The sequence below is a fragment of the Oryza glaberrima genome, chromosome 7, assembly GCF_000147395.1.
Source record: "Oryza glaberrima chromosome 7, OglaRS2, whole genome shotgun sequence".
NCBI classification, from domain to species: Eukaryota; Viridiplantae; Streptophyta; class Magnoliopsida; order Poales; family Poaceae; genus Oryza; species Oryza glaberrima.
This window is the reverse complement of record NC_068332.1, coordinates 24,054,707-24,076,931: the sequence shown is the minus strand read 5'-3', so window position 1 is coordinate 24,076,931 and position 22,225 is coordinate 24,054,707. Positions and strand designations below refer to the sequence as shown.

General features: G+C 41.9%; 3 protein-coding genes across 3 annotated transcripts; 1 reads left to right on the top strand and 2 right to left on the bottom strand.

Moving 5' to 3' along the window:
* The first annotated feature begins 6,923 nt into the window (after window positions 1–6,923).
* LOC127778795 (uncharacterized) lies at window positions 6,924–13,547 on the top strand. The gene is made up of 4 exons (XM_052305419.1): window positions 6,924–7,714; window positions 12,200–12,407; window positions 12,514–12,643; window positions 12,925–13,547. The coding sequence occupies exons 1-4, from the start codon at window positions 6,990–6,992 to the stop codon at window positions 13,173–13,175; spliced, it is 1,314 nt and encodes a 437-aa protein (XP_052161379.1). The 5' UTR covers window positions 6,924–6,989; the 3' UTR covers window positions 13,176–13,547.
* Window positions 13,548–14,586: 1,039 nt separating this feature from the next.
* On the bottom strand, window positions 14,587–18,025 carry LOC127778794 (NADH dehydrogenase [ubiquinone] flavoprotein 1, mitochondrial). The gene is made up of 2 exons (XM_052305418.1): window positions 17,833–18,025; window positions 14,587–16,222 (listed from the first exon to the last, which is right to left on the bottom strand). The coding sequence occupies exons 1-2, from the start codon at window positions 17,884–17,886 to the stop codon at window positions 14,762–14,764; spliced, it is 1,515 nt and encodes a 504-aa protein (XP_052161378.1). The 5' UTR covers window positions 17,887–18,025; the 3' UTR covers window positions 14,587–14,761.
* A 1,049-nt stretch (window positions 18,026–19,074) lies between these two features.
* LOC127780346 (protein DMP2-like) lies at window positions 19,075–20,023 on the bottom strand. Its single transcript, XM_052307243.1, has one exon. It carries the CDS (start codon window positions 20,002–20,004, stop codon window positions 19,330–19,332), a length of 675 nt encoding a protein of 224 aa, XP_052163203.1. The 5' UTR covers window positions 20,005–20,023; the 3' UTR covers window positions 19,075–19,329.
* Window positions 20,024–22,225: the final 2,202 nt, after the last annotated feature.

The window sequence follows — 22,225 nt, the reverse complement described above, 5'->3', positions numbered from 1 at the left end:
AACTCATGCATACTGAGATGTTCATCAACCAATCGCCCAAATTATATCTTCAGCAAGTACAGCGTCACTTGCTCTCTGTCCAAATTATCATACAAACTCATCAATCACGTCAGGGATCCGCGATCTCCATTTGGTAACCGCGGCTTGTGATTGATTATCTGGCATCTTCGGCACCATCTCTGAATTTTCTGTCTCTGGAGGTTCAGACATGACAGTGTCACTCACTCATGGTATGTTTAGCTCGTGAAAAGAAAATTTTTATGTATCATATCGGATGTTTGACCGGATATTGGAAGTAGTTTACGGACACAAATGAAAAAACTAATTTCATAACTCGTCTGGAAACCGTGTGACGAATTTATTAAGCCTAATTAATCCGCCATTAGCATATGTGGGTTACTGTAACACTTATAGCTAATCATAGACTAATTAGGCTCAAAAGATTCGTCTCGCTATTTCCATGCAAACTGTGCAACTAGTTTTTTTAATTTATATTTAATGCTCTATACATGTGTCAAAGATTCGATGTGATGTTTTTTAGAAAAAAAAATTGGGAACTAACAAGACCTCACTGTGGTCACACCAAATCCAACTCAATGACCGAGCAAAGTCAGAATCACTCGTCCTCCAATTCAACATCTCAAAGATTGCAACCTTGCAATCTCCGGTGGTCGCCGGAGCTAGCGACGCCGTCGGTGGTGGTGGTGGTGGTGGGGCTCCGGCGAGCAGAACGCACTAAAGAAGCTACACAACTAGCTCCACTTTCAGTAGTTGTGTGCTCAGCTCACTTTGATCACTTCATCACTGCGCCTCTTTTTCTCTGACGGCATTGTAGCTTCTTCACATGCATTGCTCTCCTCTTTCTCATCCTAATGATCCTATGGCCTTGTCTCCTTCCTCCTGTCCATGCATGCATCATGTTCTGTTCTGTTCACCATTGACGATCGATTTATCGAGAGGGCCACCAAGCTTCTTTATCTTTTTTTCCGAGCTCGTGCCTTTCAACGAAAATTCAGAGAACACGATCAGTGGAGTGAAAACAACTCTCCCACTCTGACCAATCATCGAAAAAGTTCATCTTTTTTAATACATAAAAAAAAAACTAGCTTAATGATGGCTTTATGATCTTATGAAAGTTACTCTGAAACCTGAAAGGGGGTTTGATTCCTATGTATCTATGATTGCCACTGATTAACTTTCGATTCTTTGCTTTTGTGGCTGTGTCTGAAAAGTGTTGCAAAGATATACTCCATCTTCCAAAGCTAGTAGCTTCAGAAAACACATGACAACGAAGGTTTTTTTGTTTAAAAAAAAAGTTGCAAATTGCGATGAGCCAAACTAACTTTCAAAGAGAAATTAAATGAAGAGCCAAAATTGAGCTGAAACTAATGAGGATTCCGTAGTGAACTGTACACCATTAGTCCATTACACCTACCGCTCATTCAAAGTTGCAGAGACAAGAAACACGGCAAGAGAGCTTTTCGATTGCTTGCATCAGAAACCGGAGGTAGGTGTGGTCAACCCCATATTGACAGGGAGATTGCTAGTAGTAGAAAGTAAAAGAGACCATTAGTTCGGTAAAAAAAATATGAAACTATTAATGATTTAAAGTTCAGTAAAAAAATGAACCATAAATGAATTGACAGTAGAGTACGAGTAGAAAAGGTAAGGGCATCCAATCATCCACGTGCTTGTGCAGTTAGTGCGTTGATCCATAATATCAAAGACTACAGTAGTACCTGAACTGTCCCAAATATCATACCAGTAGAAGATCTGCTCTCTTTTTTTTTCTTTGTAAAGATTTCTTGTATCGGTCCATGCTATTCTAAATGTAGATTTTGGTACATGCTTCAGCTACTCGTGATTAATGCTGAAAAATGTTTGTTGTATCAATGTACAAGTTACTTAAACCTATATTGGCCTTAATTTTGAAATCACAATTAAATACGGAAAATGTCTAGGATAACCGGGTTTTGGTGTATATATGCAGAGCATGAATTCATTTTACAATCAAAATATATTGCCAATAAAATCCTATTTATTTTACTATAACCAAAATTATTACTTCGTTCGATTCCAAATAAACTGTTGGTTTTGACTTTGAGTTGTCGACCAATAGTATTTGAATAATCTAAATATCTAGCATCAAAACTATATCATTAGACGGGGTTGTTTAGATTGTAACCAAAATAAACCTTACCAAATTTTAGCAATGCCAAAATTTTGATAATTTGGCAATATTACCAAAATTTTGGTAGGATTTCTTATGTATTTACCAAAGTTTGACAAAAAAAAAAAACTAAACGGATGCACCTATTTGACAATTTTATAAAAAATGGTATAGTTTGAAATGACATCAATCTAAACAAGCACGTAATCTAAAGTACTTTAGTAATATCTTATATACAAATCTATTAACTTTTAAATTGCTTAAAACAAAAAAGTTAAATTGCATCTATTTGGGTCAAAGCCAATAATTATCACAATCCTTCAACATCAACAAGGCTAGTACTTAATCAATTATATCTCATACTCCATAATGATATTGAATCATGTAAGAAACCTATCGATTCTCCATCATCGTCAACGTCAGGTCCCAACTGCCTCTCAACACAACTGCAGAAATGACAGGTTCGTTCACTGGCACACAACTGCAGAAGTGAGCTGGAGTACACATTTCTGCTGTGACCTGGTCTCTATGCGATGCTGAAACTGGAAAGCAGAAAGGAAGCAAAGAGGCAATGCAATGCATCTGCATGAATTGGGATTGGACTTGGGAGTAGTTGGAGATGAGCCACTGAGCCAGCCAGCCAGGTTGCCTCCGTTCGAACGTTCCGTTAAGACTGCTTCTTGCCTGTCCAAAATCAGCTGTAACACTTTGCAACTGTAGTGCCATTATGCTTAATGCTTTCCAGCATATTGTGTCTTTGTTCTCTTTGCTCTCTTTTTTTTTTATCTTCTGAAATGTGTTTCATGCGGTGTGTTATACGGCTTTTTTTAGTGATGGATAAACTCCGGCCGCTGTGTCAGAATGTGGTCTTGTTCCTAGGTTCAGAGCATTCCACTGCACAATTATGGATAAGGGCTCCTTTGGGTGTGTTTAGTTCACGCTAAAATTAAAAGTTTGGTTGAAATTGGAACGATGTGACGGAAAAGTTGGAAGTTTGTGTGTGTAGAAAAATTTTGATGTGATGGAAAAGTTGGAAGTTTGAAGAAAAATTTTGAAACTAAAAATTTATAGGAGGGGCAAAGAATTTTGTTAGGATTTAAATTTATATGGTTTTTTCCCTAAATGTTTCTTTGGTTCATAGAAAATGAACGAAACTTTATATATGATTGTATTCCTATGCTTTAACATTTCATAGGAAAATTATCGAGAGGTGTGATTTTTTTAATAAACTAGAAAGGTAGCCCGCACAATCGCGCGGGCATGTATTATAGTTTGTGTTTCAAATACTATAACAACGGAATATAAACTGTAGAACATTTTCGGAATATAAATCGGAAAGGAATTTCGCATAAATGCACAGGCATCTTATTTGTTATTAAAAAAAGAATGCTAAAAGGAATCATGCATCACTGTATATGTAGTGTAAGAGAATTTAGATCATCCTACAATAAAAAAGAAATATATTTAACATAAAATAGATGGTAGATTTTAATATACTACTAATGTGATAAAAATGTCTCTTAGATTTAAATAAAAATCACTTTATCCTGGTCATATATAAACTGGATGTTTGTCATCACTACTTACTATCGTTGTTTACTATCATTGTTTTAAGAGTCACTTTTAATAAATAAAGCTGTATTAGTACCACTAAATCAAATAATACATTATTAATACACTAAAAAATTCATCTACACTAAATAACCCGGTATTCATCACTTATTTTCACATCCATGTATAAATAGTATAAATATACCATATCTACCGAATAATATGATAACACCGTTAAAAATAAACATGAATGCCTCTCTAATGGATGAAGTATGTAATGCCTTAAAACATATAGGTCCCGCATCGATGTAGCCATGCCCCTAAAAACCATCATACAGTACAATTATAACACTTAATACACTATCGGTACACTCACAAATGATTATATTGGTAACTATGTCACTTTAGTTACATTGCCTACAATAGCCTTTCATGGACACCACCTTAACTCAACCATGTACATGCCCATGCAATATATATGATGGCATAGCAAGTACTGCACCCTGCATTGAACGACAAAGAGGACAGAAAGAAGGAGGAGGTGATGAAAACATTTTTTTAAAAAATTTTTGAGTCGATTTGTGGTAGAGAATAGACAAAATGTGTATATGAAGTTAGTAATAAGTACTTATCAAATTTTAATGGAATACATACAATATCATGTTTTTCAAATGAGTGGGGTTAATCATTCACCACTACAAAAAAAAAAAAAAGCTAAAGTGACGTACCACCATGAAAATCTGCAAAACACCATATCACTATTTATATTTTGATAAATATTTATACTTTAGCGCCAAATTTGTTTCCACCATATGTTGTTTATAATTATATGAGACTCATTTACTAATTCTAAGAATGTACTTATTTTTTTCATTCGAAAAGAATGTGCTTATTTTCACAAACTTATTTACACTAACTAATTCGCTAGAGTGCACTTACAGTTGGGTTCTGTAGTGTATAACATTCGTCAATTATATACCCGGTATATTAGAATTTCTATCAACTATAAAAAAATATAACATAAGTAGTTTTATGCGTATTTTATTGGATTATTCATGTTTTGCCAATACTACTTGGCAAAGATAATACATAATTCTCGTGATGAATCAAGAGTTGTATTCTAGCAAAATAATTGTCTAAAATCTCATTAATTTATTTTTTTCACATCTATCTATCACGTATGCTTCTCACTCCTCAAATAACAATCAAGAAGATTTGAAAAATTTCAGATACCTTTAGAATCTCAATATCACCCAAAATAAACCTAAAAATATCCACTTAAAAACCGAAGCTGAATTCTATTGTTTTATTATCGCTGGCTAAAATTTAATTTAATTTCTCTCATCAATCTATTAATTGTGCTTCTCACACCTCAAATAAGAAAAGTTTTGAAAAATTCCAAATACTTTGAGAATCCCAAACTCTTCCAAAATTAAATAAACCTAAATAGATATACTCAAAAAACAATGCTAGGTTTTGTTATTTTAATTTTTACATATGTAGATTCAAATTAACATTGTATATTTGTCAAGTGATATTTTACACCATAAAATACGATATGAAATTATTTAAAACATTATGTACGCATTAACTATTACATGTTGGCATCATTTGTCATGATATATTTATCACTATAATAAGTTTACGATTAAGTTGAGCTGTGCATAGTGTAGTATTATTTATAATATAATCATAGATTAAAGGTTGTTGACAACAAATCAGTGCTGACTCTGATGATTTTTCATAATTAGTATTTCTTCCCGATACTATTATGTACGTGTGCATGTTTTCTTTTTATTTTTTTGGCTTTATCTTTTTTCGATCGTATATGATGTAGGTATTTAAGTTTTGTTTTTCCCGGGAAGGAGGCGATCGTACGACGTAAGCAAGTTATGTTTTTTCCGTGATGGAGATTAGCAGCATGGGAATTTTAAGAGCTCTAATCCAATGTTTAAAATAGTGGGTCCACTAATTTAAGTGAAAATTGAAGGTTGGATGGTTTTCTTTTTTTACTCTAAATTTCTAGGATTTCTCTAATTTTATTAGAGTGTCACGTGACAATGTAGAAGTGTTTACAGGACATTTAATAGACTTTTAGTATATAATAGATTTCTAGGGATTCTCTAATTTATTTGAGAGAAAGTTTAATGTACTTTTATTATATAATAGATAAGAACATTGATTGCATATTTATTATAGATCTTAATTTAATTAAATATATTTATATTTGTAAAGTAATATATTTTATCTTTATATGGTAGAAAATCATATTTTAAATACCGTTGATTTTTATGTATGTATGTTTTTTCTGTACATGTATATGTTTTTTTTTCATTGAAGATTAGGAAAGTTTTGTTTTCAATCATGTACAACGTTTGTACGTATGGAAAGAAAGTAGCGGCATTTGTAACGTACAAACTCTAACTCATACGTACATGAGGATATTATTTTTTTAATATTAGATCTAATCTAATGGTGTAAAATAACGGGTCCACCAATTTAAGTGAAAATCAACGTTGAGATTAGATAGTGCCATGTGGCGACTTAGGAGCGTTTGTAGGAGTGCCACGTGACGGTTTACGAGCGTTTGTAGGAAGTTTAATGGACTTTTAGTATATAATAGATTTTTCTTTGTTTTTTCCATGGTACCATCAAAGGGCTCTTATATATCTTTCCCTATGTTCTGGATTCTGGTAGGATTTGAGAACCATACGACTTCGATTTTCGTGCTGTTCAAATCCTGCGAATCAAGGGGCCTAAATAATGGCTGTGAACTTTGCTTTGTTATTGTTCCTAAAATATTATAGTAAGACAATGCAATACAACGGCAATTTGGACATGGAGAAGACAAGATGACAAGATACCGTGAGGTAGAGGTCGGTGTACGCATAGGTACAGGAAGCAACAAATCTCACTTGTGACAGATGCAGACATACGTATAGCCACGTACTCCTAGGTAGTTTATAATTGCTGCGTACACGCGTACGAATATACCCAAAATAAACAAGAAAAATTTCGCCGTGTATCTACCTCTGCTCGATCCAGCGCCCAAGCAAAGTAGAGTGGACGCGATCCGTCGCGTCGCCGTCGTCGCCACGCGTGTCACGACGCGGGCGCGCGCGCGCGCGACGGCGACACGCTCACGCAGCGGTATATTATTACGCTATCCCCCTCGCCGCGGAGCCCCGCTCTGGGCGCCCCCCCGCGCACGCGCACGCACACGCACACGCAAGCGAGCGAGCTAGCTGTGGCGGGCGCGCTGGGGCGAATGCTGCGACGCGTGCTCGCCGGGTTCCGGGCGCTGCACCCGCGGCCGCGCCGGCGCCGCCACGGCGGCGTGGAGGGCAAGGCGAGGGTGACCGTGCGGCGGTTGGGGTCGAACGGGAGGAAGGAGGCGGCGGCGGCGGTGGCGGCGGGAGCGCGTAGGGATAATCGCGGCGATGGCGCGACGGGGGAGGCGGTGACCATCCGCGTGGCGACGTTCAACGCCGCGATGTTCTCCATGGCGCCGGCGGTGGCGGAGACAGCTACCGGAGGGGAGAACGTGACCGCGCGGCGTGTCGTCGTCGCCGCCGCCGCCGGCGGGCGGCGACCCAAGGGCATCCTGAAGGCGCAGGCGAGCCTGGCACGAACGGCGAGCAAGGCGCGGGTGTCCATCAACCTCCAGGACAACGAGATCTCCCGGGAGAGGAGCAAGCTAGGCAGCACCACAACCACGGCGGCGGCGACGCAGCAGCTGAACGGCGGCGCGGAAGGGCGGCGGCGGAGCGTGGAGGAGGTGCTCCGGGAGGTGGGCGCCGACATCATCGGGCTGCAGAACGTGCGCGCGGAGGAGGAGCGCGGGATGAGCCCGCTGTCGGAGCTCGCCGAGGGGCTGGGCATGCGGTACGTGTTCGCCGAGAGCTGGGCGCCGGAGTACGGCAACGCCGTGCTCTCCCGGTGGCCCATCAAGCGCTGGAAGTCGCAGCGCGTCGCCGACCACTCCGACTTCCGGTCAGTCCGATCGTCTCCTTTTCCCTCGCCGTAATTTAATTTCCTCGCATCAACCATCACATTTCTTGCATGGATTTTTCACTTTACGGTGGACAGTGGTTGCAAACGGTTAAGGCCTCGTCTTTTTCGCTTATTTTTATGTTTATCAGCCAAAATTTGACTTTCAACGTAAAATTTGGAGTTGATTTTAAGGTTTTTCATCGAAGTTTATTTTGAGCCTTTGCTTTTATATCGCTTAGAACACGTATATAAAATTTTTATTCACAAATTACTTTTCGTGTGTAAATATGCCGTTTCGCTTATTCCGCGATGGATCAGTAATTTTCTTAATATAAGTTTGAACCATTTTGATATTTAAAGAAGCCAAAGGGTGAAAAGTGTAGAAACAGGTTAAGTAAATTTCCAGAAAATTCAGTACAATTCCTACCAACTGAGCACTCGATTAGTAGCAAGAAAAGCTTTTCATTGGATTCAGTATATGTATATATCTCTTATTTTCTACACGACAATACTAGATAGTACTCCTCCTAGTTGCACACTTGCAAATTGCCAGTACAGACTACTGCCATAATAATGGGATTCAGAGCTGGCAGGCCACGCCACGCCATACTCTCTGAATCTGAATGTTCCATCCTCTGCCTCAGATGCGCATGAGCTGCCAAGCCATGCTTGCATCTCACATTCTCACCCAATAACATCCTCTCTCCGTGTCCTACGATAAAATAAGATATTTTCTAGAATAATAAATTTAGATAAAAGCTTGTTCAGATTTATTATACTAGAAAACACCATTCAATATCTCATTAATTATAGATTGTTTTCGAAGGGAGTAACACTGTAAAACAGCAGACAGATTGCTACCACCACTACATCTGTACATCACTCATACTGCTGTACTGTACTATACACTCCTTTGTCCGACCGCGGCTCGTGACATGTCACATGCGTACAGGGGGCCCCACGCATGCACGCGTGGGCCCCACTTCGCCAGTGACACGGTCGGAACCCCGTCGGCCGTCGGCGCTAGCTGCCGTCGGTCAGGCACTCAGGCACGCACAACCACCATGTCGTCCGGCCGCTAGCTAGCTTTGCTGCTGCTGCTTCTGCTTCTGCTTCTTCTCCAGCTTGGTATCTAGCTGCCCCCGTTGTCTCGTGCTTTCCTGGACGCGTCGCGGTCGCCGCCCAATTATTGGGCCGTACCGTACGCACGCCTGCCGTTGGGTTTTGTCCCGTCGCCGGAGGAATCCGACGAGGGACTAGCGACGACGATGACGACGACGCAGGTGGTCGGTTCGGTGAGAGAGTCGCCGTCGTCCAGCTTCTTTTACCACATGGCAATGATCGATTGTTCGAGTTACTACCTTCGTACCGAAATAAACGTAGCCATAAATTTCCGTGTTCAATTTTAATCGTTCGTCTTATTTGATTTTTTTATAGTTAGTATTTTTATTGTTATTAGACTATAAAACATTAATAGTACTTTATACATGACTTATGTATTTTAGTTTTTTCAAACAAAATAAATAAAACAAACAATTAAAGTTGGACACATAAACTCATGACTGCGTTTATTTTGGGACGGAGAGAGTAGTTATTAGTCCAGTTTTTTCTTAATTTTTTAGGACAAAAAGAGTGAAGTTTAGTCAAGGCCTCACTTCACTAGCTAAGCTCCTGGTCTCCTGCTATAATACAAAGCGATCGATTAATTAATTAGTTAGTTAATTATAAGCGAGTGAGCAGATTGCGGTGACAGTAGCAGTTGGGATTAGGAGTTTGTTACACAATCCGACAAGAGGCAACATGATTACTGGGTAAGTATGGCAGATGCGTAGTTTAATTTAGATTTTTAGCAACTAATACTCCTTTCTTAGAAAGGTAAGAATAATAATAATGAGGATTAGGTGAGCTGCTCCTTTGGCAGATCAAAACCCTGGGAAATGCATATGCATACGGATCCCATAAATCCAAGGCCAAAATGGGCACCCCAATTGTAGCTTAATTTGGCTTGTTTTGCTTGATTATTACCTATAAAATTGGTTACGCGTGACGCTTTGGTTAGGTTTAAGCGAAAAGGACCGCGTTCACATGTGATTGGAGTACAGGTTTAGGTGTGCTCAATTACTACTACTACTAGTTGATAGCTAGATGCAGTTGAAGGGCAGTGGAAGTTGTGTGACAAGGAATGGTAGGTCTCCATGTATATATCATACTCAGGGTCCAATTGAAAACCGCGGAATTTCGAGGTTTCGATGCAGGAGAAAAAGGAGGCTGCTACGGATCGGACGTCCGATCTTGTGAAAATCGTCGGACAGTGTTGCACTGTGTTGTTGAGAGATGTTTCACATGTTTCATCTCTTGTTAAAAAATTGTTCCAATAAAAATGTTCCAAATGTTTCACTAGCAGAGAAAATTGTTTCAGTGCTTGTGCAAAATTGTTTCAACCAAATCAATAATCGAACATACTGATTGCAACACTAAAAATCAATGTATGCAATGAGTCAAAAAGTTTCACTAGCAGAGAGAATGTTTCAGTGTTTGAGCAAAATTGTTTCAACCAAATCAATAGTCGAACATACTGATTGCAACACCAAAAATCGATGTATGCAACAATAAATCAAAATGGAATGAAACAACTTAATAGAACAAAATGCAACAAAAATACAAATAGTCTGCAACTTTACTAAAATTCCCAACAAAACCCACCTTTGTCTTCTTCTATTTTGGATCGGCCGAGCGGAGAGGGAGAGGGAGAGGCACGAGGAGGCGCGGGCTTAGTCATCGTCGTCGTCGTAGAAGGAGGGGGAGCCGTGCCGCCTCGCCGCCGGAGGAGCCGACCAGATCGGCCGAGCGGAGATGGAGAGGGAGGGGCCCGAGGAGGCGCGGGCCTGGTCGTCGTCGTCGTCGTCGTAGAAGGATGGGGGAGCCGCACCGCCTCTCATCGCCACCGCAGTTGGAGGAGGAGCCGATCCCTTCCACACTCCCGCTCCCGCCCCCCGCAGCGGGAGCCATGGCGACAGCAGCGGAGGAGGTCGGGTTGGGGAAGGTGGGATCGGAGGGATCGATGAGGTGGGCGCTGGTGAAGTCGCCGTCGTCGGAGTGGTCATCCGCGTCGGCGTCGTCGTCTGCATAGAGCGAGGAGGAAATGGATAGGTTTTTGGGTGTGGGATTTGAGGAGATGCGAAGAATGGGTTAAATGCATGGTGGACCCCACGCAGATGCTTCCGTCCGATATTTTTCTCCGCTCCGGACGTTCGATACGAAGCGTTTTCGGGAGAAAAACGGATTCTGGAGTTAAATTTCAAATGGTTTTCAAGAATTCAAATTTGAAACAGTAAAATTTGACCAAAAGTTGGCCAAAACTGTCGTACCGTCAGGGGTCGAGATCCCGGATCTCAATAAGAAAAGGTGAACCCTGGTCACACTCGTCTCGGACATGATCATACATCTTGATGTAGAAACTAGATTTATTTTCATTATCGAAAAAGATATATAGCCAATATTAATTATACTATCCTAATGCTGACATAATGTGGTCAATGAAAAGCAAAGTGCTGATGCCACATAATCTCGTGAGAACTGAGAGATCTGAAAATCTGAAATCCGTGCGTCCTCCGAGCAGTCGCCATCGAGAAAGGGTACTGGTAGAAGTAGTAGCTAGGCAGGGCCTTTCTTGGCGAGACAATTAGCGGGGCAATGGCTTTGATGGATAGCAACATCTGGCCACGCAGCGGCGCCTTGGCAAGTAATTGCACAACAAGGACTGCTGCTTCCTTGTGATAATCATCCTGTTGTATAGTGTAACTAGTGAAGAGAAACAAAGAACAAACTCATATGCTACCATAGGTCTGTATAGCTAGTATTTCAGGGAAAAAGAAGAGAAGTTTTTGGATGGTACATGTAGCATCATCTTAACTTCTGTTTCACCCAGAAAGCTGGTAAGAATTACCCATCATTCTCCTGGACAAACATTTCCGATTATATTGTTCGGAAAGGAAAATCTTAGATGCGCTTGCTAGCGTAGTGGCAAGTGTGGCTGGTTTTGACTCTGACCTTGAGGTCATGTGTTCGACTCCCAATATATTCACAATTTCTTAATTATTCAACACTAACACGTTCCTCTTTCTCCTTTGAAAGAAAAGTTCTTTTCTTTTTCGTGGCAATTTCTTCTTCTTAAGTATTCAACACTAACCCGTTCCTCTTCCTCCTTTGAAAAAAAAGTTTTTAAACCAGAAGCCTTAGAGAAACTTGCTCTGCAATTACACTCTATGTTGCTATCATAAACAGAAAACCGTCACCTTTCAACGAGCTATGAGCCTATAAAACGGGAGCAAAAAAAAAAAAAACACACCATGAATTCATGACAGCAACATATCCGATTGTGCCTGGTCATCTGAACAGTGAACATAACTCCTCTTGCCTCTGCTTCCCATCCATGGTCCCTCCACGTGATTATTAAGCGTTAATTTTGTTTTCCAAATCATGCAGGAATGTGCTGAGGGCCACCATTGAGGTTCCGAGAGCCGGGGAGGTCAACTTCCACTGCACACATCTCGACCACCTTGATGAGAGCTGGAGGATGAAGCAGATGAACGCCATACTTCGCTCCAGCGATGGCCCTCACATCCTCACCGGAGGGCTCAATGCGCTCGATGGCACTGACTACTCCGACGAGCGATGGGCCGACATCGTCAAGGTAGCAGCAGTCAGTCAGTGTTCAAGTATCAAGAATTTGTGTCCCTGAAACTGGAAACACTGATGAGTAACTCGAGGAGTTGTGCAAAATTTTGATGGTTTTGTAGTACTATGAGGAGATCGGGAAGCCGACGCCGAAGGCGGAGGTGATGAAGTACCTGAAGGGGAAGCAGTATGTTGATGCTAAGGATTTTGCAGGAGAATGTGAGGCTGTGGTGGTTGTTGCTAAAGGGCAAGGTGAGAGGTTACATTTCTCAGCTTGTTCAGATACCATATGGCCAACAAAGTAGTTTCATTTCAGTTAATCTGCTCTTTACTGAACCTATGATGTATATGATGGACTGCAGCTCCTCATTTTTAGATGATTTCCTCTAAAAATTGATGACCTAAGGTGCATTTATCACATTGCACAACCAATTTCAGCTACCTTATGAAACACAAGATCTTTGTTAGTTTTTCAGTTACTCGCTGTTGCTGTATAGTGGTTACTGAATATCTGAACTTTTTATGAACTTCAGATGTACAAGGGACATGCAAGTATGGCACAAGGGTGGATTACATACTGGCCTCACCAAACTCTCCCTACAAGTTCGTGCCAGGATCTTACACGGTCATATCCTCAAAAGGAACATCTGATCATCACATCGTTAAAGTTGATGTAACAATACAGGACAAGAAAGAAACTGATGAAGAAAGCGGCAACCAGAGACAGAGAGTAGTCAAGATAAACAAGAAGTGTTCAAAAAAGGGATTATGGGCAGCTAAATGACATTCTGATTGAGTAAATTTCAGGGGTTTTTTTTTTAATCTTTGTTGGTGCCAAAAGGTCTTTGTGGGTTGCTTTTAATTGTGTATACAGCTAATATTTGGAATGAGGTTGAAGGATGTGATGTATGACCAAGAAGTGGAAGTAATGTATTTTGGCCTGGCTTCCCATTTTTGTGGTTACTACCTTACATCTGGTTCTACTTACAGAGAGTGAGCTGTTTGCCGTAAAGGAGAAGTGGAAGTGAGATGCAGTAGTAACTTAGGCTCTCAGGTCTGGTTCAGTTCCCAACTTTTTTTTCAAATTTCCAACTTTTCTATCACATCAAAACTTTCCTACACACAAACTTTCAACTTTTCCGTCAGAACGTTCCAATTTCATCCAAACTTCCAATTTTAGCGTGAACTAAACACACTCTCAGTGTTAAACCCTGAAATCAGCATATCTTCTACTCGTATCTGTGATGAGTGGCTGAAGCTTTGGTTGCTTAGGTTGTGTTTAGTTCGTGTGCCAAAATTTTGTTGAAGTATACGGATACACATTTGAAGTATTAAATGTAGACTAATAACAAAACAAATTACAGATTCCGCCTGTAAATTGTGAGACGAATCTATTAAGCCTAATTAATCTGTCATTTGCAAATGTTTAATGTAGCACCATATTATCAAATCATGGCATAATTAGACTAAAAGATTTGTCTCGCGATTTACATGCAAACTGTGCAATTGATTTAAAACATTTGATGTGATAGAAAAGTTGTCCAAACATTTGATGTGATGGAAAAGTTGAAAGTTTGAAGGAAAAAGTTTGAATCTAAACAAGGCCTTAGTTGAATTGTCATTGCTTAATGCTCATGTTTTACTTAACAGAGATTATAAAATAGTTTGGTATTACACATCTTCTGGACACAGTCAACTCAACTGTTCCATTGCAAATTCAGATTCCTGGAGACAAAATGGAAGAACAGTAACCGGCAAGCCCAACTATTCCAGAGATATCTGACGGTGGCAACTACTGGATACGGCACGGCATACCAGCTGATGGATACGTGCTGTACCAAACAGTACAATAAACACAGGTCCAGAATACATTTGTAGATATCCCAACCACCATGAAGCATCCGGTGGTTAATCACGAACAGATGCATGCCAGGGCCGGTGGCCCTATAGAAGTATGCAGATCAACAATATGCCATGCAGATGAGATTATGCTGGCTCATTAGATGCAAACATAGGCCCCAGATGTAGACATGGTTTCAACCAGCTCATACGAACTCTAGACAATTTCAAACAATACATAGTTTAACAGTGAAAAAAAAAACAAGCAGGGTACACGTCCACATCCACCATCATATTTTGCTGGCTCATGTGACATACATGGTACAGTAACTGCATTTTGTTTCTACTTAAAAAAGTTTTCATCAGTCCATCAAAATTCACCAGCTTCTGAGTGCATTAAATAAACATCCACATAAAGGTTTAAACAAATCAGGGGAGCTGCATTTCGTATACAGAGATGAGCTCCATCAGTTTGCATTATTTCTGTGAAAGAAATCAGGAAACTAGTGCAGGATCGTCGTTGACAGTGTCCTAAGCCGAAGCTGCCAGTAGCTCCCTTTCGGCTCGCTCACGGATTCTCCTTTCCAGTTCTGGCCTGAAGTGCCTGATAAGTCCCTGCACAGGCCATGCAGCAGCATCCCCAAGGGCACAAATAGTATGCCCTTCAATCTGCTTAGTGACCTCCTGAAGCATATCAATCTCCTCAAGCTTGGCGTTACCTACTTTGAGCCTCTCCATGATCATCCACAGCCACCCTGTTCCCTCCCTGCAAGGTGTGCACTGCCCACAACTCTCATGCTTGTAGAAGTACGATAGCCTAGCAATTGCATCAACAACATCTGTGGACTTGTCCATCACAATAACTGCTGCAGTACCCAATCCAGATTGCACAGCCTTGAGTGCATCATAGTCCATCAACACATCATCACATATATGCTTCGGTAACAAGGGAACAGATGAACCACCAGGAATAATTGCAAGCAGGTTGTCCCATCCTCCTCTCACACCTCCACAGTGCTTTTCAATCAATTCCTTAAGAGGTATGCTCATTTCCTCCTCGACAGTGCAAGGTTTGTTCACATGACCTGAGACACAGAAGAGTTTAGTTCCCGAGTTATTCTTGCGTCCAAAGCTTGCAAACCATTCTGGACCACGCCTGAGAATTGTTGGAGACACAGCCACTGTTTCAACATTTGTGACAGTTGTGGGGCAGCCATATAGGCCAGCATTGGCAGGGAAAGGAGGCTTCAACCTTGGTTTACCTTGCTTGCCTTCGAGACTTTCCAGTAGGGCAGTCTCTTCACCACAAATGTAGGCACCAGCACCAAAATGTATATGCACATCAAAGTCATAACCAGATCCACAAGCATTCTTACCAAGAAGACCTGCTGCGTATGCTTCCTCCCGAGCTTTCAAAAGGTTGAGACGCTCATTCACATATTCACCTCTAATGTAGATGTAAGCAGCCGATGCCCTCATCCCAACTCCAGCAATCAAACAGCCTTCCAGAAGCTTGTGGGGGTCATGACGCATGATTTCTCTGTCCTTGCAAGTTCCTGGCTCACTCTCATCAGCATTAACAACAAGATAAGAAGGGCGTCCATCAGATACCTTTGGCATGAAGGACCATTTAAGCCCAGAAGGGAATCCTGCACCTCCACGCCCTCGAAGTCCCGATTTCTTCATTTCATTCACTATCCAGTCTGCCCCTTTAAGCACCAAATCCTTGGTTCTATGCCAGTCACCCCTCTTCATTGCACCTTTCAGGAAAGGGTCATGCTGACCATAGAGGTTGGTAAAAATGCGGTCCTCATCTTTGAGGTCACCAAAGTGAGTCTTCTCCGGAGGTGGAGGTGGTGGTGGAGGTTGTGGTGTGCTTGATGTAGTAGCAGCCTGAGTGCTGAATGATTTGCCAGCAGAATAAAGGCCAGCACCTGTTAGAGAACGAGTAGGCTGTGCTCTCGATAGAGAATGGAGGTACTCAAGTGCAGCCTGACAAGAAAAAAAAAAACCAATTTGTTATCATAGCTTGATCCATGAGATGTGATTCAGGACAAAAAAAAAGTTTGTAGTTACTTTACTACAATACGCCAATACTTGTCAAAAGCAAAAGACTAAAGTAATCTTCATTTGAAAGCTGACTAAGTATCCAAGCAAGTGTTGAAAGAAGCAAAATTAAGAACAACATGAACATCAAGAAATGATCAGAAATACAGAATTCTGATGCTCTTGCCTTCAGTTTTTAACTAGTTAAGTGAACTAGAATAGAGTAATTAGAACATGGTGACAAGGATCTCTACTTTCAACTCAAACTTGCTGCTGCAGGTAAATGGTAAATCAACGAATAGAGTGGGAACAATTTTGCAGATTTAGAAACCAAAATAAATACATCAAGTTCAAATATATCAGCCCATAAATGAAACATGAATTATATATAAGCCCAGCAGGTGCCTACAATGTTGGAGCATTATTTTAGAAGTATCTAAGTAACAAGAGAAAAGATCAAATGCTCAGTTGGCAGCAAGTTGGTGTTTTCGATAATCTCATTGCAGCATAGAGCATACCTGTCCTGATAAAGGACAGGTTTTCAGTATCTGCAATACGATTTTCCTATTTGTAGTAGTGGTTTTATATGCAAAGTAAAAACTAAGTAAGCCTACGAAAGGCATAAAAGATAGTATCACTTTAAGGTGAAGTATCATTTGTTGTGTTCTTAGTTGTACCCAAAGGAGAAGCCACGAAATACCAATATCAAACACATTTATATCCCTACAGAATGTAGCATATTCATAAATGCACCATGTTTGTTTAATCTATTGAAATGAGATAACCACAATACTGGTATTCCGCTCGGGGCATCAGGGAAACACTAATATAGTAGAAAGAGTAAAGATCGTTTTGCGTTTCAATCAAGTAAAGGAGTGCAGCACATGTTTTCATCAGCAATATTGAATACAAAGAGGTAGCAACAAGCCTGTAACTGAATGGTCATCTTCAGTTCAAAAACGAGCTTTTGAATTATTGTTCTCTATTTCAATCAAGCAAAGGAGTGTAGCACATGTTTTCATCAGCAATACCGAATACAAAGAGGTAGTAACTAGTCTGCAACTGCATGGTCATTTTCGGTTTTCACAAATGAGATTTTGAATGGCCTATCCAAGCAATTTACGGCATGCTCCGAGTATCCACGACATAACAAGAAACCACATCGCAACAAACTGAAACTCGATCCTAAGCATCAAGTCGTAAACACTTTACAGCCAGAAATCCCTACAGAACTAATACGAAATGCAAAAGAGACGGACATGGAGCCCCTCCTAACTGTCCATCGGCATTCCATGCTCTACATCGGTTACTCCTCTCCCCTCGACCTATCCTCTACTCCCGGAAGAAGAAGAGATTCGTCGCCATGCGCGCCCCACCAACACACATCGACTGGTGCAAACCCTCCTCCACCCTCCCACAGCTCAAACCCGCTACGCGCACTCCTCTCAGATTCTCGCAAAGGCGGTAACAGCGTTCGCGCCCCTCGTGGTTGGGGGATCCAGACCGGAGAGAGATGGGGGGGAAGGAGGAGAGTGGAGAAGGGCGGGGATTCGGACCTTGCGATCGGGGGAGATCTCGGCAGATCTGAGCAGCGCTCGCCGCAGCGCCATCTCCGCCTCCGCGCTGCTCCTCCGGAGCTCTCGGATTGGGGAGATCGGGGGAGGATTGGGGTGTGGTGTGCCGGAGAAGAGAGGAGAGGAGAGAGAAGAAGGGAGACGAGACGGCTGCGTGCGTGGGTGAGCTCCGGGCCAAGAGGAGAGGCAGCGAGCGTGAGGCCAACACACGGACGCGCTGCTCCCTCCGACCTGGAGTGCTAGCTATTGGGCCGGAGCGGAGCTTGGCCCATAATACTAGTTGGGCCGTTGTGGGGAACTTCCAGCCCGTATTATTAGTTGGGCCGTGACGGTGCGGCCTGCCGTAGTTTGGTATTGGCCCATATGAGGCCCGTAATGCTAGTTGGGCCGGGACGGTGCTGTGGCGAACTTCCGGCCCATATTATTAGTTGGGCCTCAACGGGTGACGTCACCGCCTCACCGGCTACGTCCGGTTTCCAACCCCGGCGTTGGTCGGCCACAGGCGCCACGGCGTCCCGAACGTCTCCACCGGCCAGATCGTCTCGTCGGAGCAGACAAAACTGCCGGAGCTCCGCGGCCACCGCGTGTTCGAGCTCACCGGCCGCCGGCGGCGAGGACGGACCTCGTTGCAAATAATTTTATTCTTGGTGCTACCATTTTGTCATGCTCTAGTAAGCATGCATGCTAACTACCTTGCAATATTCAGATGAATTTATATATGTTTGCCAAATTTATCATCTGCTTTCCCACTGATTCATACAATTCAATTAAAGATTTCCACATCAATATAGGCTGGTTTGTTTTGTGGCCTAAATTAGCCTTACCAATTTTTGTCAATGCTAAATTTTAGCAAATTTTGGCATGGATAATTTTGGTAAGGTAAAGTTGTGTTTGGATTGAAGTCAAAATAGCCTAAGTTAACTATTCAAATGGCTTATTTTCTTAGGCATGCCAAAATTTGATTCCAAACCAAATAAACACTAAACGCTATTAAAATTGTCAAATATTGGTAAGGCTAATTTAGACCCCAAACCAAACCAAACCATCCCTATAAGTCATGAACTGCGCAATATGAGGCAAATCAACAAGATCGAACTACCATTTTTCATGCTCTAAGCACGAATGCTAACTACAGCATTCATAGAGTTCTTACTGAACATTTTCGCTAATATAATCGTGCGGACATTCAATTCAGATGAAAAACTCATAAATGTTTGCCAAGTTTATCATCTAGTTCCCCACGGATTCATCCATTGCGATGGAATATAACAAGTCATAAACTGCACAAAGATGAGGCAAATCAACGAGATCAAACTAGCTCTTGGCCTTATTAGGTCACAAACAGACAGATGAACAAATGCGAACAAAAGCATCAGACAGAACACATATGCACACGTGCAAATATTTAAAAAAACACAACCCATAAAAAGGAAGCACATGCCTGCATGGCAATGCAAATCGACTAATCGGGCTCGCCGCCTACAGCGACGCCAGCGACGCCGCGGCGGGCTTCGCCGGCGGGTAGCCGATCCCGTGGCGGGTGGACGGGAACACGACGAAGACGACGCTGGCGAGCGCGCCGACGACGACGGGGAGCGCCATGACCACCTTCTTCTGCTGGTCCTTGAGCGACGGGTAGAAGCACGACACCGTGTTGGCGTCGGCGAGCAGCGCCACCGCGGCGAACACCGCCACGGAGAAGAAGGCGTGGACGAAGTCGCCGAACCGCAGCCTGTACTTGGAGAAGTCCCTGCCGGCGGCGTCCCCGCCGTCGGCGCCGCCGCCGCCGCTGAACGGCAGCAGCCCCCTCGCCGTCACCAGCCCGTACCTCACCTTGCCGTCGGCGCCGACGTAGCTGTCCGTGAACTGCGAGAACGCGCAGAAGAAGGCGCAGAGCACCAGGATCACCGGCGTGACGACCTTGTTCGCCACGTGGCAGTCGCCGGTGTTGGTGACGATCGGGGTCAGCACCTCGTACACGATCACCGTCGCCGTCGGCAGCAGCTTCAGCACGTCGCCGATGCTCTTGAACGTCGTGTCCGCCATGTCGCCCACGGTGGTGCTGTTGCTCTTGCTCGTCGCCGCCGCCGCCGTCGTCTGACCTGAGCTCGCTGCTGCTGCTGCCTTCGTCTCCTCCTTGATGCCTTCTTCCATTGGCTACCCCCTCCTTTTAAATGGTTCTAAGCTGATCGAATTCTCGTGATTTTATAGGCCACTTGGGTATAAAGAAATCCATGATGAATTTGGAGGTTAGTTGCTTGAAGAGAATAGTAGCTTGTTTCGATTGAAATGTGGCAATTAATTAAGGAGATCGACACACATGTACGTGCCTGGCTACTTAACACGAAGGCACATTATCCCTATGATAAGCATGAAATTTATTAGCAGGGAGATTTTGATAGTGATCCATATGGGTTATAGTTTCCTGTGAGTTTTTTGGTCTATGCTGTTTGCTTGTTCATGACTCGAAGATGTAGACTCAATTTGTTTAAATCAGTGCAGCAACTTCTCAGCTCACGAAATCCCGATTGGTTAGACAGTTTCTTGTAAGGATGAAATTATCATCTTAATAACTATATCTGTTTTTTTTATTAAAAAAAACAATCATCTCAACGGTCACTGTATTGCTGATCAATGCAGCCGCCTCGTGCCATCTTGACCCGGTTATATTAACAGTATATACTAAGTGCTGACTTGGAAAATCATGTAGCCCAGGTTAGTGCAAACCGATTGGCTTTCTGCAGTTCTGATTTCTCTATTCCAACAGACAAGAACCGAAGCGTGCACTGTTTGTTGATAGCGAAGTACATGTACAGTTATAAAATCTAGTTGCATTTTTTGTTAGATAAACTGCAGTTATTATGTACACTAATTCGAATTGTTTTGAGATTTTGGTGACATGGGCAAGGAATACGTGTGAACAACATCGAAAGGATATATGAGAAGCAACCGAGTTGGCAATCTTCGAAGGTACTTAATCTGAAGAGAGACTTGAGTGACCCAGGCATCGATTGGTGCAAATGTATCTGTCAGGATGAACTGACCAGTTCGTTTTCATCCAGCCGAATGGAAAACGTTGGATGCCGTCAGATCACACAGGGTGTTGTGTGGAAAACGCCGGATTTGAAGCCGTAGAGTGAAGTTCACAAACACCGTTGCACGCCGGGCGCTCAAGGCATTGTTTCCCTTTTTTACTGACGAAGGCATCTCGGAAAGCGAAGGAGTGAGCAAAATAAATAAAAGAACATATATCTCTTCATGTACCATATGCAGTTTTTCCCCCCAAAGAAGTGTTAGATTTATCGGTTGTAACTTGAGGCAAACCTATGATCTTAATCTCATATGCGACGGGAATGGCTGTTTGAATCTCCTGAAAATGAAAATAAATATAAAGATAAAGATTAAGTGCTTCACGTAAAACGAGGTGGTAATAACATGTGATTAATTGAGTTTTAATTATTACAAACTTGAAAATTCGATTAATTCGATATTTTAGAGCAACTTTCATATGTAAAGTTTTCACACGAAAACACACTGTTTAGCAGTTTGAAAAGCATGCTACGAGTATTCAAAATTTCATCCAATTCTTGTTGGAGTATCGAACGCAGCCTATATGTTTAGGGAATGTCTAAGCAAATCTCAATTTGAAAACAATTAACTATTGTAAGGTATCCTTTACCTCCAAGTTATTAATGGTGATGACAAATAACTTATAAGGTCAAAGATATCAATAGGAGATTGGGAACTGATTATTCCGCTAGTTTAGGCAAGCGATTAATGACAGCGTGATGAATATGTAAGAAGCTAGTAATGGATCTCCTAGGGAAAGGTAGGCGAAATGGGGTCGGTAAGGTTGAGATTGCTTCTAGGGGTGTGGGGTAATGGTTGTAGGGGATAATATTGGTAGGCGATGGTTTGCCGCCAGCTTAAGGTGGTGTAAACAATACCAACGTGGTGGAGATGACTATTAGGACGAAGGACTGGTGTAGTGGTAAAGACGGTGAAACTCATAAGAAGCAACATTAGTTTACACTGCTAAGAAGCAAATAATACGAGCATTGTAAGGTGGGTGAGTAACCAGACATATAATTATTAGGAGTAGAGAAAATTTAAAAGTATCGCAATAAAAAAAATACAAAACACCGTTGCCTGTAAAAAATGGTACTATGTTAAAGTCTAGGTCTAATTGACGTGATTTTTCGCGATGATAATTACTCCATCCGTTATATATTATAAGACTTTAACTTTGTTCTTAATCAATGTTCTTTAAGTATGACCGAATTATAGAAAACATAGTAGTAATATTTTCAACACCAGACAAATAAAGTATAAAATATATTTAATTTTTGATGTAGCGAAAAACTATTTTGATGTT